The sequence below is a fragment of the Pogona vitticeps genome, chromosome 3 (assembly GCF_051106095.1).
Source record: "Pogona vitticeps strain Pit_001003342236 chromosome 3, PviZW2.1, whole genome shotgun sequence".
Classification (NCBI taxonomy): domain Eukaryota; kingdom Metazoa; phylum Chordata; class Lepidosauria; order Squamata; family Agamidae; genus Pogona; species Pogona vitticeps.
The window spans coordinates 80,336,050-80,359,539 of NC_135785.1; the positions used below are offsets into that span (position 1 = coordinate 80,336,050).

The window sequence follows — 23,490 nt, forward strand, 5'->3', positions numbered from 1 at the left end:
TCATGATAAGCTGCATTTCCAGTTAGTCAGCCAAACCCTGTGGACAATATAATTCTATCCACTCTGATGTTTTATGTGCATCATATGTGATAACAGTATACCCACTGGCCCTTTCTGATTGGGCCAGAGTAACTGAAAACCTGCTGAAATGAACAGCAGTTCTGATGGAAGAGAACAACAGTAGTATTTCTGACCCCAGAGGGAAACTTTCCTAATGAAACATCTCTATTCAAACTCCATTTGTTTGTCTGTAGGAAATCTAGTCTATATGACATCCTTTGGCGAGTCTTCTGAAACATTTATAGAAGTGAATAGTGCATTAAGATTGCAGAGACTAATTCTTGTTGTTTTCCTTTGAGCATTGTCAAGAGGAAGAAGCTTCAGTTGAATGCAAGAAGGCTAGACCTCATCTCAGTTGCTCCAGCCTTCTGTAGATGGGCTCCATTGCAAGAGGTTTCCCAAGGACTGTGTTTGAGTCAGAGGGGAAGGAAGTTTAAATATACAAACAACTAAATATTATTTCTTGCAAACACCTTGAACTAAAGTATTTAAGATTCCAGTTGGCTGTAAAACTGAGTAGTACTATCTTCTTTTCCTTTTATGCCGATTTCATATAATGAATGAAAGTCTACTGTGTAACTCTGCACATGATACCTAGTGTAGTATAGTAGATAGAGTAATGGACTAGGATTCAAGAGACCTGAGTTCAAATCCCAGCTCAGCAATGGAAACTAACTGGGGTGTGGAGCTGGTAAAACCACTCCTTAAATAACTCTCATACCTTGAAAGTCCTCTTAATAAATAATAATGTCATGCTGTCAAGTCATTTCTGACTCATGACCACTCTTTTCAGGGTTTTCTACCCAAGGGGTACTCAGAAGTGATTTACCATATTCTTCTTCTGAAGGCATCTTGGGACTGTATAGCTTGCTCAAGATGGCTCTTTCTGGGAGGCATAGTGGGAATTGAACCCCAAGCATCTAGCTCTACAGCCAGATACTGAACTCACTGAGCTATTCAGCCAGCAAAAATACCCTCATTATAAGTTAGTCCTATCTTGATGGTACATAACAAACAACAACTATTCACATGCAACTTGAAGTTGTGCCTAAGGTAATTATGAAGCGCCAAGGTAAAAGTGCTATCCATGAAGAACTTCTGCCGGGGCATTGCACAAGTTATCACTTGTGTTATTTCTTATTGCCAGGCAAAAGATATACCTTTATTCCTTGCACTCAGTATTATTTTCAGTCACTGTCACTAGACCTACAGTATTAGCTTGATTCTGTACTGCTGTGATACAGGGCAAAATCTTCCATAATTATTTATTGCCATGTACATACTGCACTGTCCTTCAAAAGAAAAGTGTTTCACAACTCGATGTAAAAATTGAATTGTAACAGTAGCACTATATTGAAGATATAATTAGAAGTAACAAATAATAAATTACATAAAGAAGTCAGCAGCATAGAGCAGCAAAAAGAAATCGTGTCATTAAATCTAAAGCAGCTACAGACCATAGAAGAGGACAGCTCCAGTACTCAGAGTGAAATCATGTTCTCTGGTAGGAACATAGGGGAAATATGGAGGTATATTTGATTAGTGGCTTGATTTTTCTGATCAGCAGGAGGGAAATCATATGGTCCAGGTAAGGGATATTTGCTTGCGATACTCTTCATGGCACTAGGACACAATGACTGTATTAACCTAGAAAGGCCCATGATAAAGCTAAGTATTTGGATAATCTGATTTTCCCAAGTGCAAAGATGAGCATTCATAATGATATATTTCTTTGGATAGTTGCTTTTACAAATTATACTTGCAGCAGGAGATGTATCTGAAATGCCTACCCTGGACTAAAGATATGATCTGATTGAATTGCCTCTTATTCACCAGTGTCAGAGTTAAAGTTTCAGCCATTAACTTGGGACCTTTTGTGTTTTCTTTAGAGGCAAGAGCAGTTTGCTACCTGCTGACAGCCTGGATGTGTCTATTGCTGCTCCTGGTTCCATGATTATCAAAGCAAATCAGAGCAAACTTAGTTGGCACATTGGAGAGAATTTGGAGCCTAGGCCCACTATGTTCTGAATACCTTTTTTTTCACCACCCCTCTTTATGAATGTGATACTTCCTTTAATATGACTTTTGATTCACATGACAAAATGTTTGATGATACATTGGAAGGCAATTATTTAGATAACCAAGTTTCAAACGACTCAATCTTCCAAAGAAAGCATGAAGACAGTCACTGAAACAGATAGGTAACTGGCTCAGATAAAAGCACAGGATTGATATGCTGAAGCTACTTTCTTTGATACGACTGACTGGCAACAGCATTTTGTACCTTTGAAGTTTACAAATACTTCTGGGGACATCTAGGAAGGACTTGCCTGGAACAGAGAACAGCCAGCAGCAGAGGGAAAAATAAGAGAGGCCAAGTTCTAGTCAAGAGGTCCGTTTTAGATATTTTGATCTTGGGGAGTGTCCAGGAAGTGTAGGAGCTAATTAGACCAAATCCATAGCACATCAGTCCCTTGTTGCCAGACAATGCCCAATGACTGCCAGAGGAAATGAAGGGAGCAGTAATCTGTATTATATAGTTGAATAGCCTAATATTGCACCTTTTGCCCATCTGATTTGCTAGGGTTGCTGCTCTGATTTAGAGTCCTAACCAAAGGGGGGGGGGGGAACCTAGGTTGGAGTCCAGTGAAGTTGTCTCCTGTGAGGTTCTGAGTCAGTGCAGGATGATTGAGGGTCATGAGACCTGTTATCTAGATGTTTCTGGCTCATAGTTGTCATCCAGGTCAGGACTTGATGGTCTTTGGATTCCTTTGCAACTCTACAATTCTGTGGTACTGAGAAAAACAAGGATTAGTTCCTTTTAATGGAAATTATTATGGATTTTTGGCTTATTTTTAAAGTTGTAAAATGTTTTCTTTATATGCTTCCTGCCAGGATACCTTTGGGCCATTTACTTATTCATACTACCTCATCCAACAATTTTAGATTAATAAGAATTATTTCATCTTATACTTCGTGGCATGATTCTGTGGTCCTGTTCATATTCTTTAACCAGTTACTAGGCCATAAATGGACTTCTCATCTTGTCCCAAGATTTTCGTAAGGGACATTTTTTTTTTAATTGAATGTCCAACTCCTTGGCATATCTACAAGATTATCACTACACCCTAACATCTTTATAATATCTTAGAACTTTAGGAGCATAATGAGGCAGGATTTGTCTCCGTGAAACACCTACTGACACTTCCTCAACACAGTTTGCTCATCTATACACTTCCTAATTTTGTCTTTAATAATGTTTTCCAGCAGTTGAAGCAGAACAGTCATTAAGCTATCTGACCTGTAATTTCCCGAGTCCTCCTGGAACCTGTTTTTAAAAGCAGTGCATTATATAAGCCAGGTTTTACTCCTCAGCTATGCAGTAGAGACTGATTTTGAAACTAGCATTCATTTGAGTAAGAAATTCAGCAATTTTTCAACTGAGTTCTTTAAGAACTCCCAGGTGGATACCATCTGGTGAGTTGTTAATTTTTTATTTCTCTGTGAGGCCTTGATCTGTTACAATCGTTATTTTGATTGGTTCTTCAGACATACTTCCTGAGAAAGCCAGTCAACTCAGGCCTACATTGAAGAGAGATGTGAAGGATTTCATTCAACACACCCAGGTCAGCTAGGGCCAAAAGTAGAAGAAGGTCTTGTGTGATTGGCAGGGAAGCAATTGTAATGATGCGGAGGAGGAACAGAAATACAGTGAGACAACACAGGAGTCCAGCCAAAAAGAGAAGATTGTTTGAAGAAACAGAAAAGAAATAGGCAATGTCTGAGAAACAAGGCGCTGAGAACATGAGGGATGGCAAAGGCCTGCATTTAAAGAAAAGAGGGGCCCAGAAACGATGCAAGACAGATACATCACTTCTTACAAAACTAAGTGGCAGGAGAGGTTGTGTGCTATTGCTAAAAAGCTGGTGAACAGATAAGAGAGTTTTGGAAGTATTGTGATGATGAAACATAGAGTTGAGAAGTTCATGGGATTAACAGCACAGTATTACCTTTAAGGTTTGCCAAGAAATTAAAAAATTGCTAAAATGGACTTCTTCCATCATGCAGCGGTAGGACTTAGCCCCTATCAGATAGAAGCCTGAATTTTCATACATTGATTCAAACTAATCATTGAGTTCTCTGGCTTCAGCTTTTGCTACTACATTTCTGGACACTAAGTTTTTATGTTTACCATACTTCATATAAAATTTGTGATAACAATAATGTCATAGTATCTACATTTTCTAGGTTTTTGAAAAAGTATTTTATCATGACATTTTGGCTATATTTCCTCTAGCTTCCGGTTGCTAGCGGGCACAGAAAACCGTTAAGAGCTCTGAGAATCCTACAGAGGACATTTTATTAAATATCTCGCTGCCTCCATTTAAAACAATGAAGTAGCACCTGAGGCTTGGAGAAAAATGCCTGGTTCCAGTTCAAAAATCTTAGGCTTATCATTGAATCCTAGTAAGCCAGAGGCAATCCATCTAAAATGTCATATGTGAATAAAAGTGTCTTGTTTTGTAAAATGATTGCTGATCTGATTTTATTTTTCATTTCTTGGGTAGTCTTAAGCTATGCATAGGACTGTAGAATTTCATAGTACAATATATATTTCAGCTGAAAAGTGTATCAAAACAAGGAAGCCAGATCTGCAGAATGATTCCTTTTCAATTGCATAAAGATAAATATGTAAAGATTTGTAGGAGATACGCTTTGTAAAAGGCACTGGTAGGGGAATAGAGCTAGAATTATATAGCTGGGGCCAGGGATTCCAGAGTTAGATGTCTGGAATATGGATAATTAAAAAATAGGGACATAAATAATATTGCAAACACTTTCCATTCTCATTGATTTATGCTGTCTCCACACAAGGAGACATCTCTATGATAAATTTGCAAGCTCTTCAAGACTCGTTGCCAAGAACAAGGGAAGGAACATGATTTTTTCTTCTTCTTAAGGTCTCCATAGTTTGCACAAATGGGCTGTGCAAAACCAGTATTATTTGCCTATAAGAAGCAAAGTGTGTGCACATAGAACAAGCACAGAATCATGGGTTGATCATGAAAAGAGAGACAAAAACTAACTTCAGGGATTCTAATGCTTAATAGTAGCAAAGCAGCAGGCCATATTTTGCATAACAGAAATCAGCGATGGAAATCCTCACAGGGAACAAGGTATGCTACTTTTCTCCATGCCTGTTAGGTGGCATCATTTTCCATCCACCTCAATGGGCTTTTTCACGTTTACGAGGGTTTTGTTGGGGTGTGTGTGCACAAATTGCTTAAATTGTGCAGTTGCATAGCTGAGCTAAAATAGCAGTGGCCTAATTGCATGAACTTGTAAAAATCAAAAGCAATGAATGTCATTTTGATCAATCAGCTTCCTCAGTGAGTGCATATGCATTTTGCTGCCTCAAGGGAACAAACACTAATTTTGAATGGAAACACTTCCATATTCTGCTTTTCAACTATGAAAGTTGTCATATGTACTTGTTGTAATATGTTAATGTTAAGATAGTTATTGCTGCATGAGAGTGTATCAGTGATCTTTTGTTGGCATTAAAATTGATATTCTAAACTTGCTCTCTGCCAAATTTGCAGACATTTTGCAAAACATCTGGTTGTATGATCAGTTGTAGCTTGCACAAGCAGTTCCCTCTTTGCTTACTGGCTAGTGGGGGGACAGCTCCCCCACTCCGTATGCTAATATAACCACTGATTTGCCCAGGTGTGCATGGCCGAAGCAGCCACCCAGTTCTAGGAAGCCCAGATCAGGATTCCATTCTTTCAGTCACCACTGGCTATCTTCCTCTTTCTTTATAAGGCCAGGGTTCCACATAAACTGCACCAGCCAGCCTTTTCACTCTGTCAGGATATTGGCCTCAGAATTTGCAAATATTTTTTATTATTAAATAGGCTACAATAATCAACCCAAAAAAACCCAGCTACAAATAGTCTATTTATTTGGAGCAATGGTGGAGGAAAAGTGGCCTCTGACTTGGAAAAAGAAAGGCATGTACTGCATGAACGATGTCTCTTTCTCCTCCCCACACACACACTGAACAATGGGAGGAAATCAGATATTCTGCTCCATAGTGATACTGAGCACCCCAACCCATGGTTCAGTAGACAGATAAGACTTGTTTTAGTTTTATATTTGGTTTAGTCACCAAGAAAAAACATATTGTTTTCAATTGAAGCCAGTGGTTTCAAGGTACAGTATAGGGAAATTTCATGGAAGCTGATAGCCCACATTGAAAACGCCTGTCACATTGATTTGATGCATTAAAGCAATTTCTTATTTGATATCTTGCATCAGTTTAGACATCTCTTGATTGACTTTATTTATTTAGGCAGAGAGTCTGCTGAGATGCCAATGTACAGTGTATGAGAACTTTAATGTGCTATTGTGGAGCTTTCGCTGATGTCACTTGGAATATATAGAAGAAACATTCTGAAATTAGATTTTAAATGATACTGCATTTTAAATAAGTTATTAAATATGGTACAATGCCTGCCATTTCTTTGCCCTTGACCTTTTTCTGTTACAAAGCAAAATCATTATTGCTTCTCTTTAACTGTGGTTGGGGGTGATTTCACACATACAATGGCTCAGATCCTGTTGCTTAGCATAATAAAATGCACTACAGTAGTGAGTCAGTGGGGATTCGTTGAGTCTGCTCCTCCATAAGTTCCAATGATTCAAGTGAGTCTACTCTAGTTGTGAATTACTTTAGCCTACTAATTCACAGTTAGAGTAGGCCCATTTGAATCAATAGAATTTATGGAGGACTTGACTCACAAAGTCCCATTTATTCAAGTGGGCCTATTGTAGTGCAATTTGCTATACTAAGCAAGAGGATTTTACTTTGCATTTTATTGCATTCTCCATTAGTGTCTCTCATCATCTAGTTGATTACCTTCTGCCTCAGAATGTTTTTATAGTTGCATCCATGGCTTCAGTTTGAATTGTTTTTCAGTATGTTAATTCAGATTTCACCGCAGATATTACATTGAACTTTCTCTTTTAATTTTCTAGTCCTTTCCTGTTGGGGTTTGGAATCCCATTCATATTGCTTAGGAGTAAATAAATTTTATTGAACAATGCCAGTATTACTTCTAAGTAAACAAGCAGAGGATTATACTGTACATTGTTTTCACTTTCACTCTTTTCTATTCTCTCTTCAGCATAACCTGATTCATTATTTGCCAGTATAAATCAACTAATATATAATTGGTACTCAGCAGTAATAATCTGAGATTGAAAACATAATTGTGGTACAGTATGTCATTTGGGGTGATCCTTGCAGCCACATACAAGGATTGACGACACTGCACCTCAAGCAACCGTGTTTAGCACAATCAAGACCCATTTTCTTTCCCTTTAAAGAGAAAAGAAGCCTCCCATTTCTCAAGATCATTAAGAAGCATGGAGCGGTTTGTTTTTATTTTTGTTTTATTTCCCTTTAAAACACATGAAATCCCCCTCCTTCTTCTTCCTCCATGCTTTGTCTATGCCACTTAACTATCTTGATAAATGGGGAGACAAAACTTTTCTTTTTAATTGTTGCTACTTGACACAATACATTTTTTAAAAAGCCCTTTCAAAGCATCACTGATGCTTTAGCAACAATTACTTCCTTTCCTTTCCCCTCTACAGGTGAGCAGAAAAAGAAGCTTTAAATTTCTTAAAATCATTCAGTGGCTTCAGCAAAGGGACAACCAACCAGCCACTTTGGTTCATTCCCAGCAATCACATATGCTGGGACTGAACCAAGAGGGAGCAATCCTAGCTGCATTAAAAAAAAATCAATAACCCCTGACAGAGACCCAAAGAGGTGCAGGTAGGCATTGATTGGGACGGATTGGTTAACAATGGCATGTATGTCACGTGGTCATTGGGAAAAGGAACAAACCAGCCTGTCCCCAACTGGGACCAAATTGGAGGACAAATGTCCATCTGATCATCTCCTTAGTTTATTTGCTTTGCAATTCCCCTGTTTTTGTACTTGCTATATTATCCCATAAGTAAGTTGCTTCCTTCGTAATCATTCATTATTTTATCCTCTATCATTTTGATTATTTTTTCTAATATCTAGGGTTTATCTTTTCAGCATACCCCAAAGTTGTTACGTCTGTGTAGGGGTGGGGGTTATTTTGCTGTATCCCTTAAGAGGTCTGATAGTAGAGTGAAGAATCATTTGTACAACCTGTCATCTCCAGACAATGTTTTAATTTTCTTTTGGCAACAAGACAAGGCAGGCAGCGTGCTGGGCAGGATATCACTGCATACTTCAAGTACGTTGGAATCATTCGACTTCATTCTGTGTCTTTTCTAGGATGTATTTTCTCATGTGTTCTAGCAGGGAAGAAGAATGGGGCTGGAGGCTTTGTTGCTCAGTACATTTCCCCTGATAATTAGCATTATTTTGGGCAGCGTGAGACCCTCCCCTCCAAAATGATACAGTGTTACTGATTATATATGGCATCATCAGAGCACAAAGTTCGAACGTAAGCATTCCGTCCTGTTAGCTGATTGAATCTAGAAGACCCTTCAAACAGTTTTGGGCAGAAAACATAGAAAAAGAGAAAATGTACATAACAAACATGTGCACAACAAAATACCCAATCAGATTTAAACTGCCCATATTCTCTCCACACATAGCCCACATCTGTAGTTTAATGTTGCTTGAGAGAGTTGGTGTGCAGTAGTATAGAAGCAGTGGATTCAGCCTTTTGAAACTTGGAATGACTGCCTGAGCACATTCCCCTCCCCTTTGTAAAGGAATCACAAGTGTATGTCTCTAATAAAGTTTGTGTTTATTAGAGACGTACACTTGTAATAGGAGTCCTCCTTCTGCCCAAGATGGAAATGTCAAGAGCCATGGCTGCTGCCCCTTTCGGCTCTAAAGGACAAAGACAAAATGTCGCCTCCTTGCAGAGACAAGAGAAAGATGTGACAAGGAAGGAAGTGACATCAGCAACCCTAAGAATAGCAATTCAAGGTTAAAGGAAAATCAACACAGGTCAGAGCAGGTAAAGGACAATCTAGGAAACCTGAGAAGAATGTCTCTTTCTGTTCTTCCCCACGCAGAAACATGCATGAGCTGAGCTGTACCCAGTCACTTCCAGCAAATGTCAGCTGAAAAAGAGGTGTTTTCTAACTGCACTGGAAAATACAGGCTCAAACCTTTAGGGGAAAGGGTTACAACCCAGAATGCCCAGGCAGAATTCAGCACAGAGAAAAACCATGCCACTGAGAACATCAATTGGAACTCAGAAATCTGTCTGTGTTCAAAGACCAGGCAAAGGACAGGGGGAAAAAACACTTCTTCACAGTTTGAATTGTTAGATCTTATCATGTCGTGTTTACCACCTGGGCGTGTATAAAAGAGAATGAAACAAAATAAATGGAAATTAAGGCTTTGAACATTTACAATGGGCTATATGCTACCTCCAGAATCAGAGACAGCATGTTCCTGATTACCAGTTGCTATACCGCACAACTTCAGAGGTGCTTCGTTCTGTTGTGGGATGTTTTGCTTCAGGTTCTCTTAGGCATCTGTAAGCAGTTGAAGGCAAGAGGAGATGCTGCCTCAGTCTTCCGTTGTCTCTACTTCTGCCCTTATGGCTACGTCTTACACTACACATCCAAAGATTCCTCTGAACTGGACAATCGGGGCCTTGAAGGCAAAAAGCAACTGTGTCTGTAGGAGTTGACAGAGCAGCCCAGTGGAGTGGAGCAGTGCAGTCCAGTACTCTTATCGTTCTTCCACCTGACGCAGCTGCCTCAGTATTCCTAATGCATGGTCCTGCTCTGCACATCTGGCTGGCCACATTGTAACCGTGCTTGACATGATGTTACCAGCAGGAGATCCACAGCTTTTTAGAGACATACAGTAAAATCACCTTCCTGCCTTTACAGTATTATCAAATTTGGGCTTGTAGGGATGTATGTGTAGCTGCACATAGGGAGGCATATGGTCCCCGATTACTCACAGTGAAACTATACAATACGGAAGGCAGATAACTGGAAATGGGAATTCCCTGTGTGACATATGAAGTTTGGTGATCCTAGCATGAGCTCTCCTGCTTCCCTATCTTGCAGAGTACCTTGCTTTCCTTTGTGATTGGTTAGTAGAAGGCTTCATCTGAAGTCTGATTGCTCAATCATGAAGCTGTGTGCAGTCCCTCTAAGCTTCTAATGACATCATATCTGTAATCCAGTTTGTCCCTTAGATCTACACAGTGAGCACCAGTGTGGGTTTTTTTCTCAAAAGCAAATACTAGCTTCAGAACAGAGATTTCCCTTACAACTCCAGCAGGATAGGAAAAGGTTGAATTCCCCTCTCCAAGTCTGCTCATGAATTATGTTCTGCAAGCTTTTCTGCAGCTGTAATTTAAATATTTAAACACCCACAGTCTCAGACGTATGTAGTTTGGCTTTTAAATGTAGATTTGTATTTATATACATAAACCAGTATTTATATTCACAGGCTACTCCAGTGTATTCCTGATGGGTTGCAATCAATTATTGCTTCTACCACATAAACTACCATTTTGGTTCTGAGTTCAGCCACCAAGCTATCGTTTTGTGCTTGGTTCCCCTTGCTGGACCTTTGGGTTCCAATTTGTTGGAGGTGGGGGGACAGACAATGTAAATCCTAAAGTCTCTAACTCCTCCTCTTCTTTGGAACTCTTCAGATTTGCTTCAGATTGTATCCATATAGCTCATTGCTTTTCTTAGATTGCTCTCAGAAGCTGAAATCCAGTAATAAGTTGTAAACAGAGCTGGTCCACTGAATCAATGGGGATCTGGTGATTCAGCTCCTCTGTAAGTTCCATTGATTCAATGGGCCAGCTCTCGTTCTGACTTGCTACTGGATTTCAGCAAACATGCTTCTACATCTGAAGAGGTAATGTTCAATGAATGCCACTGTTCTTCTAATATGACATGAACTACAGCAGTTGTTCAATTGCAGCAGACATCATGATCCCATAACTACACAAAAAAAGTTTTTGAAAAAACAGTAAAGAAAACTTTGAAGAGTGTCTACCTCTACCACCCTGTTCTCCACAGGATTCAGGGCAGTTCTTTTTTTAAGATATCAACTGACAAGGTCAAGCAGCCAGCTTGTTGGCCATGCTAACGGGTTTGTGGGAACTGTAATAGGTGGGGGGGGATGTTAAGCTCTGGTTCTCCCCCCCCCCATGTCACAATTATTTTCCAGGGGAGCATCAACAGTATTTGATATATCATCATTAAGAAGTACTTTTAGAAACATTACATTGGAAAGTGATAGTAAAATGTTGTAGAATACATTTTAAATAAAACATGAGAAAAGAATTCGCCAGTTCTCCGTCTGAATGAAAATATCATAGGCTACTTGCCAGAAAAGGCAGATAAAAACTGCTTTTTATTACATTAGCTTGGGACTTCCAGCGTAGCAATGGATCCAGAGCATTCAGATAGAAAATATTCCTCAGCTGTATTGTTCATACTGTGTTGAATTTGGGATTAGACTAGGAAGGCTGTTTTTTATAAAATTACACTTCGTAGGAAACAGATCTCACTTGATGACAGACTGTGGCAATGACTCGTTGCTTAATTATGACGGTTATTAATATACATTCCACACTCTTGAATGAGTATAATTTCTAGAATTAAGCAAGCGATATTTAACTAGTTAAATGTGTGCTATCATACCCTTCACTTTCTTCTTCAGTGAATGCACACTAATGGGTTTAATCTGTGCCTGTGCAGAGGTCTCTGGAATATTCTAGATCTCAAACATGCATTTGCCAGAACCCACCCCCCCCCTTAACACATGTGGTCCACCCGTCCTGGCAATTACCTCAGTTTGTTTTTGCCGCCACTGAGGTCTCATCTTCGGTTGAGCTCTCTGTTCATGCAATCTGGTTCTTTTCCTGTGGAAACATAATTATAATCGTATCGTCGTTATTTAGAATAGACTCTCTTCATTCTTCTTTTGTGAGATTTCAATTTTTTTCCTTCTACCATTCCCCTGCCCCCCTCCCTTTCCCTTCCCTCCATTTATGGTCCCCACAGGGCCGTTTAAGAGGTGCACATCGTGCACGTGTGTCTGACGGCCATGGTTCTTGCCTATTTTGTCTGGGATAATTGCATCAATCAGCCTCCTGCTCCAATTGTAAAAATTTCACTAAACAAGCCATCAAACTCCACCAACAATGCCTCAAATCTTTTTTGTGGGAGCAATTTCTTCTTCCCTCATCCAAGATAGATGAGGCACAGGGTTCACAACTACCACCAGTCTCGTCTGCTGCCAAGTCTCCATTGCCAGCACCTAAATCTAAGCCCAAAATGGCTAAGCCTAAGTCCTCGGGATCAGCATCTCAATTGACCCAGAAACCAAAATCCACTCTGAAGCAAGTCAGTACCAAGCCAAAGAAACCTAAGAAGTCTTCCATCAACACGCAGCCACCAGTACAACACATTCCCCAGGCAGGATCAACCACCTATCAATCTTGATACTGACCATGAAACGATTCCGCCTTCATCCAGACAACCACCTTCTCCTTTGTTGGCTCAATTTCCCTCCTGGGCGGACACCTCAGCTGAGATAACTGCACTGCCTTATTCGGCCTGTTCAAGCCCCAAATCCCTGGGTTGCTCTGTGTCCGGGTGTGAGTCTGAATCAGCATCTGTTCCTGCTGATCCAGTGCCTTTACGGAAGAAGAGAGCTAAACGCCACCACACTGAGGACACTGGCCATTCCGATACCACCCCCTCACAGCCTCAGAGACTTTCGGGACTGTTGGTATTGCGGGACTCTCAGGCTCAACAACACCAGCCCAAGCAAGTCACTGTTTATGAGCCTTTGACTTACTACAAACCACATGGACTCGTGACCACAAAGGAAAGTTCAAGACTATTTGAACTAGGGGCAGCTGAAGTGTCATGATCCCAGGTTCTAATATGTGCCATGACAAGATTATGTCAAATAGTTTGCCCTTTAACTCTGTAGCAAACAAAATAATTACTTAACTGGGAAGTGGGAGGTGCCTCTAGCCCTTGTATTCAGTGTATTTATAGAGCTTTAAGCCCAGTGCTTGGTGATTTTTCTGCCAGTTTTAGTTGCCTGCCAGATTTAAGTTATCGAACTAGTGTCTAGGGAAATGCTGCCAAACCAAGACTGAAAGAAGAATGACTTCGTGTGATAGAAAGAATTTCTTGTGTTTTATTTCAGTTTTCTTTTTCTTTACTAGGCTAAGTAATAGTGTTTCTAATGTGGCAATTCTGGCTGAGAAAATGAGATTAGCTTCATGCTTTGGTTGGCCAGAGCCTTTCATATGAAAATGATATTGTGTTGTGACTAATAATTTAAAATTTTAGCTATTCATAACATTTCTCTTATGTCTCAGAATATATTTCATATTTAAGACACTTTTGCAATTATATAGGCAAATAATAGTTAATATTTATTTAAACATAAAAGGTTTTGAATGACCTGGCATGGAACAGTTCTAACCTGCACATTTATAGATATTAAAGTTTTGCTGCCTAACTCACATTATTTGCTATCTTAAGTTACTAAGCCATGAGCACCATTGTCCATGAACATGTTAAGCTGAATTCTTCTGGGGAGGACACTCAGTGCACTTGGGCTTGGCATATGAGAAAACTGCGAGTTGGCTTGGACTATAGGACTCTCCTCCACCTCTCTTCCATGATCTCCACCAAGACCCCACATGGCTCCTGCTCCATCAGTACTGAACCTCTTGTGACCCGTCTATGTGACACCTACTAAAACCTGTGTCCTCATCATTGGTTGCAGGCTGTCAGTTTGACCCATCACATCTACTGAATCATTTCTTCAAGACAAGTCCTCTCTGTCCCTCAATCAACCTGAGCCCATGGGTAGTAATGCTTCGTTGTTATGAGCCTCCTCCATCTTCCCACTCCCCAAGACACATCTAACACAGAGATAGCTCAAGTGGCTTTTTGTAGGATGTGCAGTGCACCAGTGTCAAGGGATCTCCAGCCTGTGCTCATCTTGGCATTTCATTCATAATAGCCCCCTAGAAACCCAAAACATATGAGGTCCCCTTGTCCACAGTCTTTCTCCAAAATCAACTTTCTACTTTTGGTCTTTATCTCTTCATGTGTCTCCTTTTGTTCCTTCTTCCTACCTCATCCATTCTACCTGCAGGGTCTAGACCGAGATAACTCTGTATTGTATCTTCAAGCAGCAGTGAGAATGAATAATGAAACATGTATGAAATTCACTGTTTCTTACATGGGTGACTGAAGCCCTCTCTTGAGCAGCAGTTCTCTGTCCACTGCTCTGAAAGCAGTCTGTCAGCCAGTGTATATCCAAACTGCCTCTGTCTCTGCATCTGTTTTCTAAAGAAAAGGGTCCTGGTTGACAGCAAGAGAATGGAACTGCAGCAGAAGAGGTTTCCCATATGCTCACTGTTACTCTCCAGTGGCTTCTTTCCTGTGGGCAGTGCTCAGTCATTCACACTGCTGTGCAGTATTCTCTCCATATTCTGTGAATACTGATGTCATCTCAATCCCCATGAATCTAAAGGCACCGTCTTACCGTTTCTGAATTTCCCCCCTTGCTAATCTACCAAGATCTGTAGTCCTGCAGGTGCGTACATACAACATGGAGGGTTACTTGAGTGTCTACCAGTCAAAACAAAGTGCCCTCTCCCTATATCAATGGAAGAGTGGTTTGTGGTGTGAGAGCAAAGTCCTATTTCCTGGAGGCAGAAAGTCATACTGCTCCCAGGAGTGTGATTATATGCATGTGGGGAATAATGTGACTGAGCACCTTTTTGAGAATGTGTTCCCTTGAGGAGTGTGATTACGTAGTGAGCATCTGGTATGCCAGCTCATGGAGCAACTCTACTGGTATGAAAGTTTGCATGGTGTTGGATTCCCCAAAATTATAATCCAGTTATTAGTTGCTAGTCTTGTCCTGTTTATTTGTGATAGTTGACTGTTTCACAGTAGTTTTATTTTATGTTTCTTTATTTTCTCTGTTGCACATCACCCAGAGTAGTAATTTGCTAGATGGGCAGTATATCAGTTAATCAATCAATCAATCAATCCTTTGAATTAGTTACATACTACCATTTGAGTATTTATACTTGGTGCCTTATTTGAGGCATATCCTTGGGGTTTGGATAGTTGAGGGTGGGGCAGGCTTTATCTCTGCCTTTTCAGCTCTCTTGCATTTGGATCATAATGGTGCTTCACACTGCACATAGTAGTTCCAAGAATGGAGAGGGAAGATATCAATCAGAAATTCATGAAAGAGCGGAAGAGTCCACTTTCCAAAGACAGTATCATGTTGCTGATGTTTCTGTTGCCCTCAGCAACTATTTATGTTCTTGGCATTACATCATGTTCTTTTATTTCTGATTGAAATGGGCATTTAAAGTTAATGACTGCAATGGGCATTCATAAAATCTATTTCAAGCATGGCATACCATTTTTGTGAAAATTAACAACAGCAACAAGTTTGATGGTGCTTTCAAGACTAACCATGTTTTCTTTGGCATAAGCTTGTATGGACTACAGCCCACTTCAGATTGATTTTTTTCCCCCTTCAAATGCAATTTTCCTTTTTTTTAAAAAAAAAAAAAGAAGAAGAATATTGTTTATCTGAAGCTAAGCAACTTCACCTGTCACTATTGTCTTTTAACAGGTTTTATTTGATTAGTGGAGGAGTTCCCTTTATTATCTGTGGAATTACAGCAGCAACCAACATTAATAATTATGGGATAAAAAGCTACGCTGGAGCCCAATTGTAAGTCTATCAGCATGCTTTCCATTTATAAGATGTGATCCTTGTTCCCTCTAAACAGGAAACTTGAGCAGTTGACTACCATTTGGAAAGCAAACAGAGGCACTCAACAAGAAGGCAGCCATTTCTATATATTTGGGAGGTATCCTAGATATGCAGAAATACAGTATATCCTTTTACAAATTAAAGAAAAGGGAAATTAATAAGGGAAAACACAGCAAGTACCTGAGGTTTTGAAGCTAAAAAGGTACTTAGGGCCGTGAAACCCAGGGAGAGAAATGAAAGACAGAGCACAGCTGATACATAAAATATCAGGGTGTAAGTAGAGCTGGGGAGGATGAAGAGTGGAAAGCAGTGGGTGAGAGAGAAGTGGCCTACTCAAGCACTGAACCATTTACTGGAGGCAGAAGGAAGAGCTGAATGACTATGAGTGAGCTGAAGGGAGATGGTCACCAATACGTCAAATACATCATAAGTGCTAAAAAGACAAACACAGCTATCGTATACAGCAGTGGAAGGGAAGAAAGACCTGGTATGCTGTGATTTGGTACAGCAGACACATCTCCTTGGGTTCATGCTCAGCACCCTTGATGCTGTCAAATATTAATAGCTAATCAGGCCAGGATAAAATACAACTAAGACTGAAACACAGTTAAGTTATAAACACAGCCATTTTTAGACCAAAACAACAACAACAGCAACAGTGGTAGGAAATGGCCCTGGAAGCCTCCATGCAAAAATATATCTTGATGACATGAAAAAATTCCTTGGTGGCCCCTCAAAGGGTGTTGAGCTATGCGAGGGGAGCCTCAAATGAACCGAGAGAGTGTGGGTGATGGTGGCTGTGGCTGAAGAAAAGTGCACATCCAGCAGGCCTTGAAATAGGCTGGCAGAACCCCATGGTCTCAGCAGAGTCTATGAGGCTTCGAGCACAGCTGGGCTATCCTAGCTTCCGCAAACTCGGCCAGGCTCCCACCACCAGACATTCGAGCCAGTGCACCTTCCATGGCCCTGATGTCCTCTCTCCTTGAGGTAAGATGGGGTGCAATTGTGAATGTCCCCATTCAGTACATGAGGGCTGGGGCAAAGGGTGCTAGAGGTTAACTACCACCCTCACTCTTATTTAGAGATATTTTGGGAAGAAGGAAAGAGAAAGTACTTGCATATTTGTGCATGAATTCCTTGGTGAGACAGAAATACAGTAACAAAGTGAGAAAACCAAAAACCAAAAAACCCATTTTTCCAAAACTGTGCGTGCCCCTCAAATACATAGATCTATAGTCTTGGAACTCCCCACTGCCCCATGAAACCTGAACAGCGTTACAAAGGTGTGAGAGATTAGGATACATTGTAAGCCCCCATGTGTATAGAGTCCTTTTGCTTTTATCACTTAATGGCTGAAATCCAATTGGTACAACTATGTGGGTATAAATGGCAACGATTTAATTAGCCTTTGGTTTTACTCTTGAATTGGATTGAAAACCTCTTACACCTACCCCATATCAGGTTCTGAGGCTCCCTAGGGATCCCTTTTGAGAATGGGGATGGGGAATGGGGATGGGGAGCATTTATTATCAAGAAATGGCCACCACATCATCCCCTGGTGGTCCCAATCTGGGCAGCTGTGATCTGGCTGTGATTTTATGATAATAAAGGCTCCTCCCCACTCTACATCCTGAGGTTTCCAAAAGGTTTCCCAAGCTCATAAGAAATCCCTCGGAATCTGATTGGAGGGATAGGAAGTTTTCAGTTACATTACACTGAAGAGTAACATCATGGACTGATGTCATTTCCATTTACCACCCACATAGTTACCCAACAAGATCCCAGTTATTATGTAAAAGCAACACATAGTCTTAAAGCACTTTAAGGACTAACACATATCTTGGCTTATAAACTTTTCTGGTCCAGAGTACGCTTCATCTGATAGTAAATGCCATCTAATCCATTTGAATTAAAGGCTAATTTGCCATTTTCCTTAGACAAGAGAGAGAAAAAGAGCCTTCTTTCAAATCTTGCCTTCCTCCAAGTAATTCAAAATAGTATCATAGCCTTTCCAGCAACCATGGGAGGCTACGCGACACTGGCCACAGCCACATAGAGAACCTCCTAGCCAAGCAGGCCTTTAAAACTAGATTCCCATCACCCAAGTTCAGTGCTGTAACCACTAACATTCAAATTAGCTCTCCCATTGTAACCTATCCAGGATGTATCAACAGCATAAGCACCAGACTGTGCACTTGAAGGGCTGTGACTTAATACATACTACGTTACACTCCAAACGTTATGTACACTTTTTTAAAGTCTTCAGTTTTCTTCTTTTTGTTTTAGATGCCCAACGTTGCTCAAGCACAAGCTCCATGACCCTTCACATGACAAAGAGTTCCTGCTCAGTTTCCTTGGAAATACAAAATAAGGAGCAGGCCAATTTAAACTTTGCTCAGTAGAAATTCCTCTTCTACTTCTGATCTTGAACTGCCTCTGCAACCCAGGGTAGATGACAGAACACTAAGCCGTTAGGGCAGCGCTGCTTTCGGCCATACGGACGGACGCCTCTCAGGCTGATGGTCATGTGTTCCCTCCCCCACCAGCCACAAAGGGTTGTGTGTTTTTTTTAAGGCAACACAAAAGACAGAGCACGTGCCTTCAAGAGGAACTGCTACATCAGGATGCCCTTTCCTGCTCAGTGGAGTACTAATGATGCTGTGAAGGGCAGTGTGAGGGCCAGTGTGGAGTCATGGTTAGCGTGTTAGACTGGGACTTTGTTCCCAATCCCTGCTGAGATGTAAAAGTCAATGGGGTTGACTCAGGGCCTGTCACTCCCTTTTAGCTTGACCTCCATCAAAGGGTTGCGAAGATAACGTGGTGAGAGAGATAATGTGCACCACCTACAGCTCACTGGAGGAAAAGCAGGGTATAAAATTAATAAGTACAATTAAATAACACCTATTCTAGTTCATGCTATGATTTTAGGGGAAACCCCCTTTAAGAATAGCCTGCTGCATCCAATGTTATTTGTACTTGTATGTGTGTTGTTTTTCTATTTGTATTTGTAACAAGAGGAGAAAGAAAGGCAAATTATGTTTGGCTGAATGAAGACACTTTCAATAAATTCCTTTTTAGAAGCAGGCATCCAGTGAGTCGAGAGCTGTGGCACATTTAGCTAAACAAGACGGGGGCTAGTCTGGAAATTCTGTCATATTAAAAACGTATTTATTCCAACATGTGTGATTAGGCAATCACTTCTAATCAGCAGGGTATTAAAAGATCTGATTATTTATGTTCATAAATTTGTGAGAGAGTTTCCCTTTGGCACTGTTGCAGAGGTTACACTCCTTTAGTTTAATCATCTTAATCACAGGCAATCAATACCAGATATCACAATGTGAGAAGAAAACTAGGGAAGCAGGTGGAGTGATAAAATTGCTTTAGAGAGAGAGAGAGAGAGAGAGAGAGCGCTACAAACGGAGCAACAGCACTGTGGGTTGTGTGCCTTATTCATTTTTAATAATGATACTACATAAAAATGTAGATGCACTGACTTCAGCGTGTTCTTTACAGAGCTGATTTTTTGAAGTGGCCCATGATTAGGCTTCACTTGGAAAATAACAGCATCCTAAGAGATAGACTGTTCCACTGGGGATTGCTCCATTTTTGCTTGGCATAAATTCTGCAGATCAGGAAACTTTTTGGGGGAGGGTGCATACTGTGATGAAGCTGTTAACCTTTCAAGTGTTTGAGATACATAGTAAAAACATCTGGGTAACATGATGCACCTGAGGCAGAAGACAGGCAAGAATAAAAATGCACGCAGTTTTCAAGACTGATCAAAGATACATTGCCTGCAAATGGCTGCACTTGGTGATCGGAAAAGTGGTTGAACTTCAGTGTTTAAACCATAGTGGTTAAACTGCAATGTTGCAGTGAAGACTCCTCATGACCTGAGTTCAGTCCTGGACTCATGTAACTGGTTCGAGGTTGACTCTGCCTTGCAGCCTTCCAAGATCAGTAAATTGAGTACCCAGAGAGCTTTAAGCACTATGGGGCAGTATATTAGTGGGCACACTTTGCTTTGCTTTACACCAGCATCCTCTGTGGCCCTACACAAGATTCCAGAGGTCATTGTCAGAGTATCTATTACTTCACTGTAATTCCTAGGAACTAGTGCTACTGCAAAAGGCTGTTTTTGTAATGAGGCCAGACCTGATTCTTTTAATAATAAAATGGTTGGCTGGTTGCTTGTTACATTAGAGCAAGTATTAAACCTCACTTTCACATTTATGTATATCCCACCTTGTCTTCAGTGTGCTTGGGTTAAGAGTACATGGTCCTCCTCCTCACAACTTTATCTTTACAACCCATGTGACAGTAGGTCAGGTTTAAAAAGCATGACTGGCTGAAGTTGATTGTCATGGCTCAGTGGGATTTGAACCCCCATCTCCCACATCCCTGTCCGACACTCTGATCATAATATCATCACCATACTGGGATAAATGTAAAAGAACTGTACATTCTAAAGAATTAAGACACCAGATGACATAATTCATCTAGTTAGGGCACATCATATAGTTGAGCTCTAGTCCACACTGGTGAATTACAGCAGAGAATTCTAATTACATCACCAAATTGCAAACTCCAAAATGTAATCTCCAACTGATACAGCTGTGTGGTGCAGATAAGCTTAAAAAAATGTTGGGTCTTTCACAAATCAGCCCCCCCCCCAGCATTGAGGTTGAACTTACTGGTGCAAATCCTCTTGCCTAGTTAGGCTGGCATAACATACAGTATATCACAGAAGTGAGTACACCCCCTCACATTTCATAAATATTTTAGAATATCTTTTCATGTGACAACACTGAAGAAATGACCCTTGGCTACAATGTAAAGCAGTGAGTATACAGCTTGTATAACAGTGTAAATGTGCTGTCCTGTCAAAATAACACAACACACAGCCATTAATGTCTAAACCGCTGGCAACAAAAGTGAGTACACCCCAAGTGACAATGTCCAAATTGGGCAAAAAGTGTCAATATTTGGTGTGGCCACCATTATTTCCCAGCACTGCCTTAACCCTCTTGGGCACAGAGTTCACCAGAGCTTCACAGGTTGCCACTGGAGTCCTCTTTCACTCCTCCATGATGACATCACAGAGCTGGTAGATGCTAGAGATCTTTCGCACCTCCACCTTCCATTTCAGGATGCCCCACAGATGCTCAATAGGGTTTAGGTCTGGAGACATGCTTGGCAAATCCATCACCTTTGACCCTCAGCTTCTTTAGCAATGCAGTGGTCATTTTGGAGGTGTGTTTGGGGTCGTTATCATGTTGGAATACTGCCTTGCGGCCCAGTCTCTGAAGGGAGGGGATCATGCTCTGCTTCAATATATCACAGTACATGTTGGCATTCATGGTTCCCTCAATGAACTGAAGCTCCCCAGTGCCAGAAGCATTCATGCAGCCCCAGACCATGACACTCCCACCACCATGCACAACACGCTTGTCTCTGTACTCCTCACCTGGTTGACACAATCTGAACCAAATAAGTTTATCTTGGTCTCACCAAACCACAGGCCATGGTTCCAGAAATCCATGTCCTTAGTTTGCTTGTCTGCACCAAACCGTATGCGGGCTTTCTTGTGCATCCTCTTTAGAAGAGGCTTTCTTCTGGGACAACAGCCTTGGAGACCAATTTGATGCAGTGTTCAGTGTATGGTCTGAGTACTGACAGGCTGACCCCTCATCCCTTCAACCTCTGCAGCAATGCTGGCAGCACTCATAGGTCTATTTCCCAAAGCCAACCTCTGGATATGACACTGAGCACAGGCACTCAATTTCTTTGGTCGACCATGGTGAGGCCTGTTCTGAGTGGAACCTGTCCTGTTAAACCGCTGTATGGCCTTGGCCACTGTGCTGCAGTTCAGTTGCAGGGTTTTGGCCATCTTCTTATAGCCTAGGCCATCTTTATGTAGAGCAACAACACATTTTTTCACATCTTCAGACAGTTCATTACCATGAGGTGCCATGTGGAATTTCCAGTGACCAGTCGGAGAGAATGAGAGCAATAACACCTCCTCCCCCTTCACACCTGAGACTGGTGACACCAACAGGTCTCATGACACCAGGGAGGGAAAACAGCTACTTGGGCCCAATTTGGACCTTGTTATTTAGGGGTGTACTCACTTTTTCTGCCAGTGGTTTAGACATTAATGGCTGTGTGTTGTGTTATTTTGAAGGGACAGCACATTTACACTGTTATACAAGCTGTATACTTACTGCTTTACATTGTAGCCAAGTGTCATTTCTTCAGTGTTGTCACATGAAAACATATACTAAAATATGTATAAAATGTGAAGGGATGTACTCACTTCTGTGATATACTCTAAATGGCATAAATGTTTGGAGGCAAACTGTCTTAAGTTAACAAATCACCATAGACATTTTTGTACTCTGAGGTGTTGTGTGACTCAGGGTGCAGCTGATAATTTCTACGGTGACTTCTTTACTTGGGATGATTTACTTCCAAATATTATGCCTTTTATTCTCTACACAAAGGATTTTGCCAATGCCCCTCTCAGCCATTGTCAGAGGCTCATTTCCCAGCCTGCTTGTCAAATGTCTGTACTCCTTGTAGGCAAGGGAACCCCCCTAGTACCAAACATACACTTGAGACTATTGCAGACAACAGGGGCCTTAATTCTTTTATTCTTCTATGTTTAGTATATTGTGTAAGCTGTAATGGAGATTTACATAAGAGCAATCCTCTGTGAAGGTAACAGGTATAACATATTTATTAAGAACTGCATTAATACATTTCATAAATATTTATTTATTTATTTATTTATTTATTGTATTTATACCCTGCCTATCTAGTCATTTCGACCACTCTAGGCGGCTATTAGGTTGTGCTGCTTGGTACCCTGCCAGACATGTTTATTAGCAGTTTTCTGTTCAGCCAAAGCTTGTACTGCTCATCTTGCAAGTACTACAGCTGTTACGGGTTTCATATGTTACGGGAAGAACAAAAATGAAAAGCTATCATACATTCTAAACAATTTTGGATAATATGGGCAAAATACTGTTGCACAAATCAGAATGGCAGAAGGATGATGACATCATCAGCAAGGGGAAATTACCGCTAATTAAAGAGTTCCTGCTTTGACCTGAGGTCTTGCATGACAAAATCAGTCTCATTGTATATGAGTTGTGCAAGCTCCAGCATTGAAACAGGAACTCTTTAATTAAGGGCAGCCTGCTGCATCTAGTAATGGCAACTAGCAGGGTGAATATGCAGATAGAATTCCTGCTTCCATCCTATTTGTACGCAGTGAGACTGATAATGGACACATAATGCATGTCCCCGGATCAAACAAAAACTTTAATTACTGGCAACCTCCCATTGCTAGCAATTTATTTATTTTATCTTATTTAAAATATTTGTACCCTGCCTTTCTCCTTACAAAGGACTCAAGGCAGCTTACATCCTCGAAAGACAATATTTAAAGCTGAAAACAATGAGTATAAAGAGGCAGCTTACATCCTTAAAAGACAATATTAAAGCTAACAGCATCACCCTTATACTGGTGTGAATTATGCAACAGAATGTTGGCCTATATTGCACAAATTCTTATACTG

The 23,490-nt window shown here is 40.8% G+C and overlaps 1 protein-coding gene across 4 annotated transcripts in view; it reads left to right on the forward strand.

Annotated features, from left to right (window-relative positions):
- Nucleotides 1-23,490, forward strand: part of ADGRA1 (adhesion G protein-coupled receptor A1) — a 453,957-nt gene that overhangs the window by 425,755 nt on the left and 4,712 nt on the right. For all 4 annotated transcript variants that reach the window (XM_078391268.1, XM_020795002.3, XM_020795003.3 and 1 more), the window contains one exon: nt 15,761-15,862. In XM_078391268.1, coding sequence (XP_078247394.1) covers nt 15,761-15,862 — 102 coding nt within the window. The remainder of the gene's footprint in view (nt 1-15,760; nt 15,863-23,490) is intronic.